The sequence below is a fragment of the Lytechinus variegatus genome, chromosome 3 (genome assembly GCF_018143015.1).
Source record: "Lytechinus variegatus isolate NC3 chromosome 3, Lvar_3.0, whole genome shotgun sequence".
NCBI classification, from domain to species: domain Eukaryota; kingdom Metazoa; phylum Echinodermata; class Echinoidea; order Temnopleuroida; family Toxopneustidae; genus Lytechinus; species Lytechinus variegatus.
In genome coordinates this window covers 191,256-209,936 of record NC_054742.1, presented here as the reverse complement: position 1 = coordinate 209,936, position 18,681 = coordinate 191,256, and the positions used below count along the sequence as shown (strand labels likewise).

The window sequence follows — 18,681 nt, the reverse complement described above, 5'->3', positions numbered from 1 at the left end:
ACCTGAAACTCTTGATCCCTTTAACATAGTTTAAAATTTGAATGTCACTCAATAAAATACAAATATACAAAGTAATCCAGTGATATAACAAGAGAAGATAATGATATCAACGTCTGTTTAATGAACGATTGAAGTTAATGTGCTATTAGACGCATTTCCAGGTATGCTAAGTAATATTTTGAAAATCTGAATCCCCGAGTTTCAAAGATTATCAGAAATTGACATAAGTTAACCCAGTATAGATTGTCATCATCCAAAGTAGAATTGCGTTTTATGAGCAATAGGTGTTATGATGCCCCTGGTATTCAATTTCTCGTGTCAGTTTTGCAAAGGCATTATTCAATTTACATTGCTCGACATTAATGTCTATGATGGGACGGCTTATTTGGCTGAACCCCACGCAGCTACCATATTACTGCAGGTAAATTCCAACATGTCCAATGTAAACAAAAAAAGACGTCGGTCCCATTAAGGGTCTCCACATTGTTCGTTACTCTTGTATTCGTCAAACGCATCCGTCCATTGGACCATATGGACATCTCTCCACTGTGTGTACTCCTGTTCCCATTCCTTGTATAATCCAGAAAAGTCTCCTGTAATTCATATGTACATTATTTTTTAAATTACAAATCATAATTTGAACAATGATCAACACACTGTCGAAAGAAGGCATCACAGTTTATGTTAATATTCGTCATACCACTATTTCAAATATAATACAAATGTACAAAACCAAACTAAGAGATCGTAAGGAATATGACTTAACTTAAAATTAGAGTGGGAAAAACGTAGGTCTGTGGCACCAAGTTATCAAGTTTGATACAACTACTAACATGGCAAATGGATAAAGCATATATGCACTATAGAGTATAATATCGTCTATCTAGTTTCACATTCATCTATTTCACATATCTTTAATAAGATACAAACATACGAAATTACATATGAAATATTGACAACAAAATAGATAACAGGGATTGACAATGGTTGCACTCAGATGTGCACCAACACTGAGTAAAAAGATTAAAAAATAATTTAAATCATATTTATCATCTCTATACAAATGGTGTTAAATCTTCACAATATTTTGCTACTCTCGAAATACATACGTATGTGCTTTGAAAAAAAGCAGTTACTCACCATACGAGTTTAGTGCAGGGGCATAATGAAGCCAGAAAGTACAGTTGTTCATCCTCATAGCGCGACCGTTCTCCATGCTAGGTGATAGTTTCTTGTAGTTCTGCTCTGGTAAAGTGTATCTTGGCCATTCAGGATATTCACCAGAAGGTTGTTCTCCATTTGGATTTCTGAAAATTCAATGAAGTAATGACGCAAAAATACTATACATAATTTTCGAATTAAAAAAAAATCCACTTACAGGCGCGTATCCAGGGTTCTGCACCCCGGGACCTGATCTAATCTTGGCACCCCTGTGAACTTTTCGGAAAATTCCCCCACCCCCGCCAGGCAAACATAGGTAAATACATGTTGAATTATTTTATTTCAACTTCAATTCGGCACCCCTCGGTCGAACATCGATTCGGTGCCCCCTATGTCGAACATCAATTCGGCACCCCTAGGCAAAACATCAATTCGGCACCCCTAGGTCGAACATCCATTCGGCACCCCTAGGTCGAACATAAATTCGGGTCCCCCTAGGCATGCTAGGTCGGACATAGATTCGGCGCCCCTATATCGAACTTGAATTCGGCACCCCTATGTCCAACTTAAATTCGCCGCCCCTAGGTCGAACTTGAATTCAGCACCCCTAGGCAGAACATCAATTCGGCGCTCCTAAGTCGAACATCAATTCGGCACCCCTAGGCAGAACATCAATTCGGCACCCCTAGGTCGAACATCAATTCGGCGCCCCCCCCCCCTAGGTCGAACATCGATGCGGCACTCTTAGGCAGAACATCAATTCGGCGCTCCTAGGTCGAACATCATTTCGGCACCCCCCCCCCCCCAGGTCGAACATCGATTCGGCACTCCTAGGCAGAACATCAACGGCGCCCCTAGGTCGAATATCAATTCCACACCCCTAGGCAAAACAGCAATTCGGCACCCCTAGGTGGAACATAAATTCTGCACTCCTATATCGAACTTGAATTCGGCACCTCTAGGTAGAACATTGATTCGGTGCCCCTCTAAGTTGAAGATTAATTCGGCGCCCCTATGTCCAACCTTGATTCATTGTCAGCTTTCGTACACAGCCCGCATTCGACCCTACATAACTGCCAAGGTGTGTGAACATGCTGTTCCAGCCATTGTATTGTCACGCCTTGATTATGCAAATTCACTCTTGTATGGAATCAACTCGTCACAGATGCAACGTCTTCAGAGGGTCCAAAACCGTGCAGCCAAGCTGCTTCTCAAAGCTCGTGAGAAAGATCATGTTACTCCTCTGTTAAGAGAATTGCATTGGCTTCCAGTGAAGCAACGTATTGCCTTTAAGACTATGACCATTGTTTTCAAGATTATCCACGATGAAACTTCACACTACATGGACTCTCATCCGTCCACATCAGTCAGAACGTCCCGGGCTTCGCTCCAGTACAGACATTACTCTACTCCATGTTCCACGGACAAATCCCTAAGCTGGTGACTATGCTTTTCAGACATGTGCCCCAAGACGCTGGAATGACCTTCCAAGATATATGCAACTTTCTCCTTCTTTGGAAATATTTAAGAAGCATCTCAAAACTCATCTTTACATGCATTAGTTATTATCATTTTCTTTTCCATCATTGCGTAAAGCGCTGTGAAACGATGACATATTGTAAGAGCGCTATATAAATGAACACCTTATTATAATTATTATTATAATTTAATTCGGCGCCCCCCCCCCCAGGTCGAACAGCGATTAGGCACCCCTAGGCAGAACTCCGATTCGGAGCCCCTGGGTAGAACATCAATTCGGCGCCCCCTTAGGTTGAAGATCAATCCTTAAATCTTGGACAGACATTTCACCCAGTTATATAAATGGGCTGTGAACCTGGGTCATTTTAGGTTAGTATTACTTAAGCTCGTGGAAAAGCATGATCACAATTTTTCTTTTAAAATTAATGGAAGACGAATTAAATACCTATTCCGCGCCATTGCATAAGATGTTGCCTCATAAGCTTCTTCATACATATCATTAGGCGACGAATATGGGATTACGTAAGATGTTGTCTCTTTAATAGGTAGATACTGCATGACATTTGCTCCTGCAAGAAATTAACTCCCATGGAAAATCATGTCCAAACATAATAATCTCACATCTAGCATTTATCCACATAATTATTATGTCTATCTCCAATAAACCGATCCACCCACACATGCACCCACTTGTCTTCAAAGACATTAAAAGTAAATATCATTACCCAAACTTCTTTGCCCGGTGTTTCCTTGGCTAAACTAAATTCATGCATACTGGGTCAAAATTGTGGTATAATAAAATTGATGGTAGGTCTTTGAGTATTCATTTTAAATATTCAGGGTAGATATTTGGGTATTTATTTAAAGATTCTGTTTCCCTGATTACGTTTAATGTCTAAGTAAGGGGAGACAAATTGCCGTTTCGTCTACTGACAAATCGTCCACCTACCACTTGGTCTACTTTCATTTAGTATAATGCAATTTCGTCCATCAACAGTTCATCTAACAAGCATTTGGTCCAATAACCATTTGGTCAATCATCACTTCGTCTAATCATCATTTCGTCAATGACTATTTCTAAATCATGAGAGACAAATTGCCGATTCGCCTATTGCCAACTCGTCCACCTACCACTTGGTCTACTTTCATTTAGTATAATGCAATTCGTCCATCAACAGTTCATCTAAGAACCATTTGGTCCAATAACCATTTGGTCAATCATCACTTCGTCCAATCATCATTTCGTCTATGACTATTTCGTTGATCTAATATCCATTCCATTTCAGTTCACTTTGCACAACTAGCATTCGTCCAATTAGACCAAATGTTATATGGACTAAATATCTATTCGACCAACTGGTTATTAGGCAAAATGGTGAGAGGAAGAATTTGCAATAAGACCATGTGGATAGTGGACGAACTGATGGTAGACAAATGATAGTAGACGAGTTGGCAATTGGAAGAATTGGCATTTAGACGAATTGGAAATAAACCATCAGGAGAGACCATGGGCTTACCCAGTTCGTATGAAATTGGCCCAATACTGCATAAATTGAATAGACATTGACTTCTCCTCATTGGTCTGCTCCCGCAAAACATCTGGTAAATCTTGATTTAGTCCCCAAGCGAACACGTATTGCAATTCTTCAGCGTGACCTGCTCCTAGCCATCCAGGTAGTCCTATGAATATTGACGAGGTAGGGTCATGTGTCATTTCATACCGGTAGACAGGGGCTCCTGTCTCCAACATGGCTCTCGACATTGCTTCTGTTGGACATGCAAACATCTAGAAATTAATGAATAAATTAGCAAATGAATAAACAAAAAAATGAATAAACAAGCGAATTTCGAAAAAAATAGGTATATGATATGAATAACTATCTCCACCTACTAAAGTTTGGATAGCCAGGACAAAGTGTAACTTAATTTATTTGAAAAAAAAATCCTGTTCCTATCTTTTAAATTTTTTTAAATAAGCATACAATGCGTAATGAATTTCTTTAAAATAATTTAGGATCCCCCTCCCCCCTAGAAAATGACATTCACTCCTTACTTTCTTTCTACTATTGCATTTAACAAAAAGCTGTACTTTTAATCAAAATGAAAACATGTTCATTGCAATCCAATTCTAAAGTTCCCAGTACCTGATCCGTGTTTAAGTTTATAAACGCGTTGACTTGATTGGATGTAGAATCATCGGCCTGTGTCCAGTCAAGGTACCACTGTTCTACAGCTGTAGCAAACATCGGCGTGTAATAAAAGAGATAGTCGGGCAAGAGCTCGGTGAAGTCCTCTCGGGTCACCGTTGGAGGGATCTGTCTCAAGACATAACTAGGGTAAGCACGGAGAGTTATCAGGGTTCCTTCGTCTTCGTTTGTCCCAGTGAGCATCGGGACACTCTGAAATTCCTGACGTTTGAGGATTTCGACGGGCAGGTCGGGGATAAAAACCTGATCCACGACGGGGGTGAATAGCAGCTCGTTGGTAAGATACTTTAAAGTCAGCTGGTGGATGAAAATAAAGTATAATGATGAATAATCCAACTCAAATGTACGGAATCAATTAGGCATACAAACAGGATACACACAATATAAAGTCAGTCATTAAATGAGAATTCTAGATTATCACTTCGATAAAGACTGTAATTTAAAATCTACTTCATGTCAGCATTTTCTATTGTTCCTCCATCATTAGAAAGATTTCAAATCGTGTGTATTCCGATCAAATTCAAACCGCTGGGTCCCATAAAGTAAAAGTAATTTGTCGTTATTTCGGAGGTATATAACAATAAAAGTAATAAAGTACTCAAACTGTTTTAAGGAAGCAGATTACATAGAAATCCGTGACAGAGATTATTGATTTGTTTGATTTAATTCGGGCATTTGTCATACCTAGTTGAATGTCAATAATAGCAAAGTTTTTATCCTACAAATGAAAAATATTTCTTACGGATGCCTGAGCTTGTGTCAAAACAGGTTCATCTACATCTCTTAAACACTCGATTAGCAGTTCGCTGTCGATGTCAGTACAGTTGACTTGGTCCGCAATCTCTCTGGTAAAACCGACTTGACGGCCGATGTCCGTATCGACCGCCCAAGGACACAATGCATTACCACTCTGGAATGTGAAATAAAGCGGGACTTGTTCGAAAAAGTATACTTATCATGCATATACAACAAGCATTTAGCTCTTTAAATTTTGAAAACTTTTCATACAACTTGTGTGGTTGGACTCTCTAGTCAAACTTGCTTTGATTGCCAACATTTATGAATACCCGCAGTATTGCAACATTTCATTATCAAAGCATCCCTTTTAAACTATAAATAAGAACATTCAGCGTTCATACTACTTGGATATGAAAGCATTGGTTATGAAATCCTGACATAATCGAGATTAATCAGGTGTTTTCTTCTTGAAACAAACAAACAAAAAAATAAACAGAAATTGTCAGTCATACCTTGTTCTGTTATCGACGCATATGCAATTCAACACTATTACCTGTTGATTTTCTATGTTAGGGTTATTTTTTCCTTACCATGCTTCCTGTCTGTCATTTCTTCAATTTGAATACAAATTCTACAAAAATTATCATAAATCTTTAAATTGCGATTAATTCTAGAGGTATTTCTCATTGCTCACTGACCTGCATAATAGCTTGATGAAATAACCCAACACTAATTGGTGACATCAGATGAAGTCCAACGCTAGATGCCCCAGCACTTTCACCCATTATCGTCACCCTACTAGGATCACCACCAAATGCTGTGATTTTAGACGAGATATCATAAGGAAAGGTACATTATACTTCCTTGGAGATATTTCTTTAGTTGAATGGCAAATGGACCATTGACAAAGGTGAGGTTTTGGTCATAGAAACACATTAATGTTTCCAAGGATCTAAAAAGTGTGATAAAAGACGAGTAGTTTGCACATTGTGTTTACTATCATTGTTTATTAGAATTATACTTTTTTCAATCAAGCGATTTATTTGATACCGTAAGTCTTTTTCTGTAATTCACACTAGATAACATATGTGCAAATTTTGTGGGTTATGTTAATTATAGATGATTGTAATTGATAACTTACCAACAATATTATCTTGAACCCATTCTAGAGCCATCACCTGATCAAACATTCCATAGTTTCCCGGAGAAACGCTGTCACCTGCGTTAAATTGACATTTGATAAAAATGTAGATTTTGTTTTTACTGTGTTTAAGCTTTAAAAGATTTACCTCAATCATCCACCGTTTTCAATTTCGAATATTAAAAAAAAAAGAATCTGCGTATCAGAAACTCAACTTCGACTACAAATCCATAAGGGAACTGTCTTGACAAGACCTCAATGGTCTATTTAACAGCTGTACTTAATTTCAATGCACTATCTATACCAAGTTGTGTGTGCATATTATTTAATTGCTTTATTTTATTTTGAATTGCATGTTTTGTTTCAATGTGTTGCAATTTTTTTTTAATTGGAATTGAATAAAGTTGAACTGACCTGAATTATTAATTTCACCCTTATCTGGATTTCAAGATGTTTATTCAGTTCTATTTTCTATAGCTGATTACTCTTTAAGATTTGTAATGATACAGTTTTATAAATATGCCGAATATGACAACAACAATTATAATGATAATCACCACACACGCACTCACACAAATCTTCACGTTCTTTTGCTCCTCCTCATTCATCTCTTCCCTACCTAGAACCTACCGGTTGTGAGAAAACCATATACACCTAGTCTGTAGTTGACGGTAACAAAGACGATGTCGGGAGCGAGTGCAATCATTGGAAGGGGTTCATAGAGGGTAGCAGAACCGGCACCTGTGGAATATCCACCGCCGTGAAACCAGACTACAACAGGTGCAGTAATAGGCTGCAAAAAAGATGAGTGGTAGAGGTAAATGTCCACCTAAAAATTATAATACTCAAATAAATCAAAATGAAGCAAAATATCTCACATTCAACCCAAAAAACACTCATCCATAACCTACCAAATTAGTTTTGAAAACCATCAAGTATGTTTTAAAAGCACCCACTGGGCACAAAAAAAAAATGATTATTTTTTTTAATATAGTAAGAGACAAATGAATTGGGCGTGTACCTTACATTTTTTAAATTATTGTTTCATGTCATGACGAATTATAACACCGATCAGGTTGATTACATTAATCGACAATAAATAGACCATGAAAGCAAGAAATCCACTTGAATTCAAATTCTTAAACTTTAAGGTGTAATACATTTTGTTTAGAGACGAAACATGAAATAAGTTCATATAAGGATAATGGCATCACACGGAAAGGGCCACTGTAAATGTGACCTATATTCACTGAGTTGGTTATGGCTATAAAATCCTACCCGAGGAGAACTTGTGTGAACAGCAAGATATAAACAATCTTCATCGACGTCTCTTCCAATACCTGGGTTGCCAGGTATATCATCAAGCGGAGATGTCTGTGGACACTGTGGTCTGTCAGTTATTGCCAAATAGGTCCTACCTAGGTCACCTTTCTTAATAGGATTTTTTAATCTAAGTTCTCCCACCGGTGGTTCAGCAAACGGGATGCCTAGAAAGGCTTCCATCCTGGTGTCGACATTGAGGTATTGAGATTCATTGAATGGGATATAGATCCCTGTCAGCCTCGTGGTAGTTCCAGGGAGTGTGATTTGTGGTCTTTGTGCTTCACCCTGGCCCACCAGAAGACCTGATATAAACAACATGGAACAGGTAATCCGCATCAGAATCTCCATGGTATCTTCAATAAATATCGCTCTCTACGATGCGCTTTGTGTTCAGGAAACTTGCTCTCCTTGTCAATACATTTAGATGTGGGCTGAGTAGTATATTTTTCAAACTGCTTGAACATGCATGCTTCAAAATAAGAAACCAGAAGCCCGATGTTTTAGTCTTAATGATGTGATCTTTATGACCTCACTGGAGAGACTCAAACGCTGGTATGCACCATAAAGTATAGTGCTATAGGTTCCCGATTAAATACTTATTACATAATATCGAGCAGGGACTGGCGGACTTATATGAAAATCAAACACAGAAAGCAGGCTGTAATTATAATTGCTATCTTTTTTTTATTGTGGCCCTATTCTAATCAGTTACCTCGTGTGGTTTAACCAGACGATATTAGTCTCTATATTGTATATCCTTTGTGAAACACCTCGCACACGTTGGTATTTGAGTTGTGTAAGAGGGAAAACTAAACCGTCAATGTTCGCAGATCTTAAACTTAGAGAACGAGTAATGAAAGATCAAATCTAAATATCTGAAATCATAAAGATTTAATTAATCACTGACAATGCATTTATTTGGTTTGAATTCCAAAGAAATGTTACAGTATTAATAATTCATCTAAGCGTCTACTTATTATGAATTGGAGAAGTCTTAATGTGTTCTTCGCGTCAAACTCAACCAAGATGGTTTCGTGTTTCATTATCTCTAATGATAGGACTTCTGGCATTTAGACTTTATGCCAACAAATCTCAGTGATACAAGGGAAGGCGTGTGCCATTTGATCACGTGTATCTATATAGCTTGTTTTCAAACAAAGAGAGGTCGTCAAACGATATCTTCTTAGAGTAAGCAAATTTGATGGAACCAAACTTACTTGATATATCGAGATTCCTTGAGTCACGTAATGATTTTTTGACTTTTGAAAGATAGCTCGTCGAAGAATGATTCAACAGACATGAAATGTATTTTGCACCGACAATCAGAGATTAGCATAGTGATCAAGTTGAAAGATCTATAACAGTTTTATTCCAACAGGATGGATAAAGTACAACTTTTTAGTTTCTCAGTGAATATTGTAATACTGATTGCAGGACATGCACGGGGTCAAGGGCCACAGATTACCCTTCCTGGACCATCAAATACTGTCCTTCGAGGAACTTACGTAACTTTTAATGAATCGGAGTATCTTAATGTGGATATTACCATCGAGGCTTTCCTGGGTATACCGTATGCTGAACCATCTGTAGGAGACCTACGGTTCAGAAACCCAGTCAAGAAAGGAGATCTTGGAATGTTTTATCTGGCAGACAGGGATAGGTCGACTTGTGCTCAAGTGAATGGAGGTGAAAATGAAGATTGTCTCTATCTTGGAGTGCATACATCGTCACCTCGGGTAAAGCCTTCTCGATTAATACACGTTCAAATTCACTGACACTGAAACAGATGATTTCCTAAGTTGTCAAAGTGATGTATTATGATAAAAGAATATGAATATTTAGCTTCGTGTTCATCGATATTATCCATTGCTATATTTAATTCATGTTATATTATGTAATGGAGTGGATTCAGTTGTAGAGCTTATATTATTAATATTAAAGTATTTTATGTAAATATACCCATTAACCATGACAATAAATTAGAAAAGAGTAAAAACAAAGCACGCATCTTCTATAAACTTGTTTTATGTCTAAAACAATAGAATATGAAAGTGTAGAATAACTTTAAAACAAAGTTAAAATCACCCTGATGTGGAATGAATGGATTTTTTCCAATTATCTGAAGATATATTTCTGAGTTCGTTTTCAAAGAATGATGGTCGAAATGGGATCTTATACACTTTAAAGGATAATATTGATAAGGTATCTAAGGAAAACCATTCGGACTTTAGCTGATTATATATATATATATTTTATTTATTTATTCACGTCCATTAAAAAACATTGAGCATACAAAAACATCAAAAATACATTAAAAAAACAAGGAAACAAAGACACATAGCAAGATGCAAGTAAGATTTTAAAAAGGGTTCAGATTATATAAGGATAATTACAGTACATGCATAAACAATGAACATGAAATGGGAAGCTGCAAAAGAACAAAGCAAAGTTCTGTCGAGGCAGTCCCTATGGACAGTAAAATGTAAAATTCAAGACTTGTACTGATAATATAAACATATAATAATTAGGAAATATGATGGGATAAGTTCAATTAAGATGTTTGATGGTTTAAAAGAAAGTTTTTTAACTTGGATTTAAAGGAATTTAAATATGAGATCTGTTTGATGTTACGGGGAAGAGAATTCCAAATGCAAGGTCCTTTGAATTTAAAAGAAAAGGAAGATGCTGCATTTTTATATTCTTCAACATAATAATTTTCAGGATTTCTAGTGTTTTAACTGTGCATCAATATTTTACTTTTGATCATTGAGGCAAGATTATACGGCACTTTATTTTGTTTATGTTTAAAAACCATAAATGCTACAAAATATTGATTCAATCGATATACATTTAGGAAATTAAGTTTTTTTAAAGTGGTTTTGAGGGAGCATTAAAATCAGACATGCAACATATTCCAACAATCTTCTTTTGTAATTTGAATAATCCAAGGAGACTTGTGCAGGCGCGGATCTAGGAGGGGGCCGAGCCGGCCCCGGTCCCCCCCCCCCTATTTTTTTGGCAACCTGCAGAAAAAAGTGTACTCTTTATCTTAATAGTTACTACGAAAAACAGAAAGAAAAGAGGTATTATACCCATAATATGCAATTTACAGCCTCGTAACGGCCGGCCCGACCCCGAAAGGAAACAAGAAAAAGATGAGGGAAAGAATTGAAAACTAGACTTTATATAAAAATTTTCGCTCGCGCTCGCATTGCCTGTGTAATGAATCCCATTTAAAAGGATTAAATGACACTTCATATATCTAATTCTGAAATCAATTTGCACACAGTATTTTAGCTCGCACATTAGGCTTTCATTATTTTGTTTGATTTACACAAATTGTTATATCAACATTTTCAGCTCGCGCTGCGCGCTCGCATTGCTTGATTTGTGAGATACCTATCCTGTTTGTAAATTCTTTCCAAAATTTGTCAAAATGCTTCTTTATTATGTCAGTTTATAAAAGAATTAAGCTCGTGCTTCGCGCTCGCATTTAATTGTTTGAGACACACAGCTTGTTGTTTATTTAAATAAAAACGCGCTTAGACTGGACATCCAGTTTTCAGGTCGGAATATCAAAACTTTTGAGCTCGCGCTTCGCACTCTCATTATTTAATTGGTGATACTTGTATCCTCTTCATTAATCATAAAAAACAGTCCTAACTGAGTCCCTTTTCAGGTTACTATAATAAAATTTCGGCTCGCGCTTCGCGCTCGCATTGTTTAGTTGGATACTTATCTTTGTTCATGATTATAAAAACTGCTCAGAATCTTCAGTTCTAAGGACATGAAATATCAAAGAATTTTAGCTCGCCCTTCGCGCTCGCGTTATATATCAAGACCACATGGGATACCTTATCTTGTTAATAACAAAATAATAAAAACTAACATATACTTAAGACTTCAGTCTTTAGTTAGGACTACCCCCCCCAAAAAAAAAAATCAGATTATAGCGGCCAATCGAGAAAAATGTTGATGAAAATATTTTTCGCCCCCCCCCCTATTGGCGAAAGCTGGATCCGCCCCTGTTGTGGGATATGTGTTCGCCCAGACTATTATTACTTTCGTATGAGGTATGCAAAAAGAAAACACATCATTGGGCATATACATTAGTAATATTCGGCCAAAGTCAATAAAATGTAAGCGTGAAATCTGAATGTAAAGTTGAATAATTCTTATACACATTGATGATATTACTATGAACGTTTCAGCCTAGAAATGCATCTGTCATGGTGTGGTTACATGGAGGTGCGTTCACACTGGGAGGAGGTTCGTGGACAGCTTACGACCCTTATCCTCTTATTGCTATCTCACCTGACCTCATTGTCGTCAATATCAATTACCGCCTTGGTGTGCTTGGCTTTCTTACAACAGGTAAATATATATCACAATACATTATAACGATGCTAATATGCGCAGGACATTTGAATAACATAGAATTATTCATTTCAGAGCTATTTTTTTAATTTGCAACATATTTTTAAGTAATAGTTAATTTCTTATCACATTTATGCTTTATCTCAAATGATGTCACTGTGTCATATCCTCGTACATCAGGAGAAAGAAACATTTATTCATCTTTTGTAATCATCCATAGGGATTTACATTAGTCTTCGTGTATTTTGTCATACCCATCCTCGCCATAAGTAATTTTTAATGGGTTAATTCACACATGAACATAGTATCGGGGCCCTTTGGCAGAAAAATAAATTCCGAACACAAGCCCCGAATACGAACTTCTTATTTGTGACTCGTCATACCTAAATGAGAGACAAGTCGGAATTTTTCAAATCCGATTTTTTTCGTGATTATTATTTCCCATTTCTTTACCTTTAATTTGATATATCACTCGACCCTTAAGAGTAAATATTAGTGGAGATATTAGCCTTAGAATGCAAGAAGAATCGGGCTCTTGAAAATAAAAATCAAGAGAAAAACGCCTTCGAAGTTTGACTTCCGTTAAATCTATTTTGCCACCGCCGCGCCGAGCTAACCGAAATGCCCTAGTAATCGCTTGCCAAAAAAGGCGAAACGATTAACCAATGAGGAGGCTGCATTGAGAACAATAGTCAACTTGCAAGTAATGCGCGACTGCAAGACGAACGTTCCATGTCAATCAGTTATCTTCTACACATCATTGGTTAAACCGGGGTTTTATAATAATCTTCGTGAAATAAAAAGAATGTCATGATCTCCCTTATTAGTGAAATAAAAGGCGGGATAAAAGGTTGGCCCTAAAACCATGGAGGAGGGAGTATTCCAATGATTTTCATTGTGCCATCGGCTTGTTTGAATATCGATGGTGTTTACTCTCACCCGGACTCTTGACATGTAATCTATCAAGCGAGTCATTAAGACCTGAACTTAAACCGCATGGTCTAAAAAAAAACTATCCCTTGTAAAATGGTACGATGGGCCTTCAAAATAATTCAAGTTATATAATGTTTTATTTTCATTTCTAGTTATGTTTTGATTGCATCTCTTTGTGTAACTGGTCTCTAATATATAAGTTTAAAATGTTTATCGGTGATTAGTTCATTGAAATGAAAAGGCCAATACTTTCCGTTTATGTGTTATGGATTAATTTGTTCAATTTACTCAGGCGACGACGCCTCAGTCGGTAACTTTGGAATGCATGATCAAGTGATGGCTCTCCAGTGGGTGCAAGAAAACATTGCAGGTAAATATATTTCTCATCATTCGTATTTTACAACCTTTTACAGTTGAAAATAACGGAAGGTGTAATTCAACTTGTACCTATAAGACATATATTTTTCCGGGGAGAATGAAGTCGGAATACTTCCTCACAACAGGGACGACCAATAAAAGAAAATTACTCTAAGAATACTTGCGACGAGTGAGTTTCAAGCTTTTTTTACACTTTCATCGGCCAAAAACTAAACTATATTGACTTATTTATGTTAAGGGATTTTTTTAGATAATCGATGTCTCGGACATTATGTTTTGTTAACATGGCTAGTAAGAAGCATCGATTGCAAATAACTATAATACTAAATATATTCATTGACAAAATGACATCAGTATACAGAAATAAGATAAGATTGTATAATTTTATAGTTGCTGAATCCCATTTTTGCATTTACGTATACTAAACAATATATGTTTCCCATACTTGTCGATTTTTTTCTGCAAGTGAGCTCTTACTCATTCAACAATATGGCATGCAAACTCATGTACTTCCTGCAGTAAAAATGATGCATGTAATTCGAAACGGTATTAATTAGCTTATATCTGTCATTAAACTAACATCGGGCCTACTTATGATAGACACACTCCGTTGTAAAGAAAAAAAAGATTTTATCTCTACTAAAAAAGAAATTACGAGGCTAATTACACTTATTTATCATGGTGTTATCATATCGTGTAAACAGCGTTTGGTGGTGATCCTAGGAGGGTGACGATCATGGGAGAGAGCGCCGGCGCCGCCAGCGTAGGTCTTCATCTTTTATCCCCTCTTTCCCAGGGACTTTTCCGCCACGCCATAATGGAGGTAAATAAAGCTGTGTCACCCAGATTTTTTTTCGTGATTCTGTTGATTAAAGTGCAAAATTGATTAGCTAATCTTATCAATGTTGCACTTTAATCAAAAGCTTGATTCGTTTTGTAAGTTTGTGTTTATCCCCGCTTTTAAAGTTGATTTAATTCTGAACGTAAATCATAAATATATAAATTCTTAATAGATAAAAAATAAAAAATCAGAGAAATATTTCTAAAAGAAAGTAAGGTGATAAATAAAAAAAAACAAAGAAAATAAAAAAATAATAAGAGAGTACACACGTTAATTATGCCATGATGAGCGGAGATGCCAGACGCCATTATCAGTTTGTTCCATTATTGTTCTTGATTAGATTAGAATATTGTATGAGTATTGCAGTAAATTTATTTGTTTGGTTTTGAAAATTTTTGTATTTGTAAATATATTTCAATTCAGATTGATCTTTTCTATTAATTGTAGAGTGGAAACGCCCTATGTCCATGGGCAGTTGATACCAACATCACAAGGCAGGTCGGTTTCACAAAAGAGATTGCAGACAGGGTCAATTGTTCTACTACCGACAACGAAGACCTGGTTGAATGCTTGAGAAATACCGATGTTATTGTCCTGTTGAGAACACAGGCACTTGTAAGTTCATAAAAGTTTATAAAACAGTGCGTGTTTCACAAAGACATAAAGATCAACTGTAATTGCCATTAACCACTAATTACTGTAGTTGTATTAACCACTCTGCGAATATGCAAAGTAAATAAAGATATGAAATTTTAGTTTTTTCAACGATTATAAGCGCACTCGTTTGTTAATAGCAATAATCAATAAAATATTTTCATTTATATGGAAGCTTAAAAGTGCCACCCAGATGTTCAGATAACCATCTTGTCATGTCTACATCCTGTGTGAGAGATGATCAGATGACAAGATCTCGGATCTCGTCATGTCTACATCCTGTGAAAGAGATGGTCAGATGACAAGATCTCGGATCTCGTCATGTCACATCTTTTAGAAGAGATGACCAGATGACAAGATCTCGGATCTCGTCATGTCACATCTTTTAGAAGAGATGATCAGATGACAAGTTCTCGGATCTCGTCATGTCACATCTTTTAGAAGAGATGATCAGATGACAATATTTCGGATCTTGTCATGTCTACATCCTGTGGGGGAGATGACGAGTTCTAAGGTCACGTCATCTTATCATCTCTCCCACAGGATGTAGACATGACGAGATCCGAGATATTGTCATCTGATCATCTATCCCATCGGATGTAGGCATCATCGACAAGATCCGATATTTCGCAATGTCATCATTTTCCCTATGTGATGTAGACATGACGAGATAATCTGAACATCTGGGTGGCACCTTTAAGCTTACATACATTTATTTTTAAGACTTGAGTGTGTTTTTGGTGAACCAAACATCGTATTTTTTATACATGCATTTAAAAACAAATGTACTGTCAGGTTATTGATGTTACTGAAGCCTCTGATTCCCAATTTTATCTTCGACTCCGGTCTTCCACTCTGCAGTTGGTTGGACAAAATCTATTCAATGAACTCCTCTTCGTTCCAGTGGTTGACGGATCATTCCTCCCTGATATTCCTATTGACATGATCAAACGAGAGGAATTCCACAAAGTACCAACCCTACTAGGTACGAATGAAGACGAAGGGACTCTTATAGCACTCCGAGCTTATCCCATATACTTGAGAAGGACGGATCCACCTACTATGACCATCCAGGAATTCAGAGAATCTTTACCAAATTACCTATATTATTACACACCCATGCTTGCGTCTGCTGTGGAGCAATGGTACATTGACTGGAGTTTGGCGGATAACTCGTCAGCTGATCAGCTTGAAGCTTTTGTTCGTTTGAACACCGATCAGGTACGATTTATGTCATCGACGAACGAGTAGGCCTAGGCCTACCAATAATGACAATGGTGCAGTATGATTATGAGTCGGTACAACGATTTTTCTATTATCAAAATATCTACCAATACTCTTTCACCAACTGTCAATGCGATGGATAGGCCTACTAACAAAATGATTGTACCAAGAAGGGTATCAGCATTAGATAGCAAGTTGTTGTGCCACTTGACGCTCACTTGACGCTTGTAGACCCAAATATCATTGCTACATACATTTTCTACTGTCCTTTTATTGTAGTTTTCTTATTTTCCCTCGGGGAGGGGGTGCTAGAGCTATTACTGTTTTTAAGTCATTATCTTGAAAATCAATTTTCTTTTAAGGTATTTTCGTGTTCGACTGAAATAATGGCCCGTGCTTTGGAAGGAAGTCAAGCCATTGTATACCGGTACGAGATGACCCATGATCCATCTCGTTCAATCTGGGGTGACAAACCCGGTTGGATGAGGGCAGGACATGGTGAAGAAGTTCAGTATGTCTTCGGTTGGGGTATCAAAAGCAGACGTAACCAGCCTCAGACACACGAAGAGAAACTTATGTCAATACAGGTTATGCAATATTGGACGAATTTTATCCAGAATGGGTAAGAAATTTGTGAAATTATTACTTTTTTAGTTTATGATTTGATTTCAGCATAAGACGTTCTTTGTTGTTAACATAAATCAATACGGGCCATAAGGTCGTAAATGACTATCATCATGATCGGTAAATGTCGGACCAACTAACTTGGCAGACAAAGGAATACCAATTATGTTAGTACAGGGAATGTCACATCTTAACCAGATTTAGCCAGCTTGTGTCAACATGAATTATAGCAAGTCATTTGATCATTCCAGTTTATCATTTCTGTCAGAATTCAAATCTTTTAGAAATCGAATTCTTGATATCCAAAGTACATTGATATCCAGAAATCATTGTGTGTTGTTAACAAATGGCAAAGAATAGATGATAAAATAAGTCTAAAAGGTCCAGAATGTGACGTACCCCCGATGCGACAGAACATTTAATGCTTTTATATCATTATGTTTACTTTCAGTGACCCAAACGACCCCGCCCCAACAAACAATCTTCCATTCTGGCCAAGATACACAATTCCTGATCAAGAATACAAGAAATTATCACTGAGCATGGATAATGGTCGAGCTATGAGAATGGACTCTTGTTCATTCTGGATGAACTACGCTCCTACCTTGTACAATCAAGGTAAAACTGAAATTTTCTGTATTGATTCATTAGTTCCATTCTATTATGCTAATTCCGTATCGAAAATTCACTTGTGACACTATTACACTATAATGTTTCACTACATCATGTGATAACATCCCGCTGGAACATAAACTAATTGATTTCATTGATTTAGATCATTGTGGTATAGTTGGTGGAGGGGCTTGGGGAGTTTGCCCCTAAATGATTCATGACCAAGACAAAATGGAGAAAAAGGGCAAATTTGTAGAAATATTGCCCCTATGCACCATGTCTAGTCCCCTCAAAATTATAGGATCATTAGTCTACTGACTCAGACCCGGAATCATTAACAATATGTTCCTATGCTAATTGACCAAGTTTTCGATCATGATAACATTGGGCCTACTGGATTTGAATATATTAAATTATTTTTCTCTTAAGTAAAAGCTTATATCTAGGCGGAAAATAATTTTATGAAAAATGTGACATTTCTGTTTTCTTTTCAGATAGCCCCGAAGATATGTATCAAGAGTGGAAACAAGATTATGAACATTGGAGAGACGTTGATATGGTCGAATGGAATGAAGTATTCAATGATTACGTCAATGACTGCAATGCTCCGTGAATTCAATTTCTAGATGTATAATATCTCATGACAGGTTCGCTGTGGTTGTCTCATCATGTCAAAGTAGTTTATCATTTTATCTTATATTTATGTTAATGAGATCCTAGTTTTACTTTAGATAGCACAGTTATCTGTTAATGACGTGCCATAGAGTCTCGTTTAGCCCTGATCATAGAATATGAAGTCCAGGGGCGGATCCAGGATTTTCAAAAAAAAGGGGGGGGGGTCTTCATTTGGGTATGTCCGACATTTTCTACTCAAATGGAGGAAGGACCAAAATGTACCCTACCTGGATCCACCACTGACGCCAGTGGTGGATGAAGAGAACAATGGTAGGCGTAGCTTAAATCAAGATTTCCCAGAGCTATCTGCCCTT

The 18,681-nt window shown here is 37.0% G+C and overlaps 2 protein-coding genes across 2 annotated transcripts; one reads left to right on the top strand and one right to left on the bottom strand.

The window, feature by feature from the left end:
- Positions 1-75: 75 nt before the first annotated feature.
- LOC121409902 (cholinesterase 1-like) lies at positions 76-8,616 on the bottom strand. The gene is made up of 9 exons (XM_041601684.1): positions 8,005-8,616; positions 7,357-7,519; positions 6,727-6,804; positions 6,284-6,402; positions 5,590-5,757; positions 4,785-5,144; positions 4,158-4,426; positions 1,141-1,307; positions 76-593 (listed from the first exon to the last, which is right to left on the bottom strand). The coding sequence occupies exons 1-9, from the start codon at positions 8,395-8,397 to the stop codon at positions 469-471; spliced, it is 1,842 nt and encodes a 613-aa protein (XP_041457618.1). The 5' UTR covers positions 8,398-8,616; the 3' UTR covers positions 76-468.
- A 385-nt stretch (positions 8,617-9,001) lies between these two features.
- On the top strand, positions 9,002-18,670 carry LOC121412161 (cholinesterase 2-like). Its single transcript, XM_041605068.1, has 9 exons — positions 9,002-9,785; positions 12,261-12,423; positions 13,652-13,729; positions 14,442-14,560; positions 15,026-15,193; positions 16,094-16,453; positions 16,819-17,078; positions 17,532-17,698; positions 18,187-18,670. Exons 1-9 carry the CDS (start codon positions 9,429-9,431, stop codon positions 18,303-18,305), a joined length of 1,791 nt encoding a protein of 596 aa, XP_041461002.1. The 5' UTR covers positions 9,002-9,428; the 3' UTR covers positions 18,306-18,670.
- The last annotated feature ends 11 nt before the right edge of the window (positions 18,671-18,681 follow it).

Bases quoted from the DNA above. Each gene is read 5' to 3' on its own strand.
- LOC121409902 (XM_041601684.1), bottom strand. From the start codon at position 8,397: ATGGAGATTCTGATGCGGATTACCTGTTCCATGTTGTTTATATCAGGT. The intron at 5,758-6,283 runs GTCAGTGAGCAA...TTCACATTCCAG, and splicing joins TTCATCAAGCTATTATGCAG to AGTGGTAATGCATTGTGTCC. The intron at 5,145-5,589 runs GTAAGAAATATT...TTCATCCACCAG, and splicing joins TGACACAAGCTCAGGCATCC to CTGACTTTAAAGTATCTTAC.
- LOC121412161 (XM_041605068.1), top strand. From the start codon at position 9,429: ATGGATAAAGTACAACTTTTTAGTTTCTCAGTGAATATTGTAATACTG. The intron at 15,194-16,093 runs GTAAGTTCATAA...TCCACTCTGCAG, and splicing joins TGTTGAGAACACAGGCACTT to TTGGTTGGACAAAATCTATT. The intron at 17,079-17,531 runs GTAAGAAATTTG...GTTTACTTTCAG, and splicing joins ACGAATTTTATCCAGAATGG to TGACCCAAACGACCCCGCCC.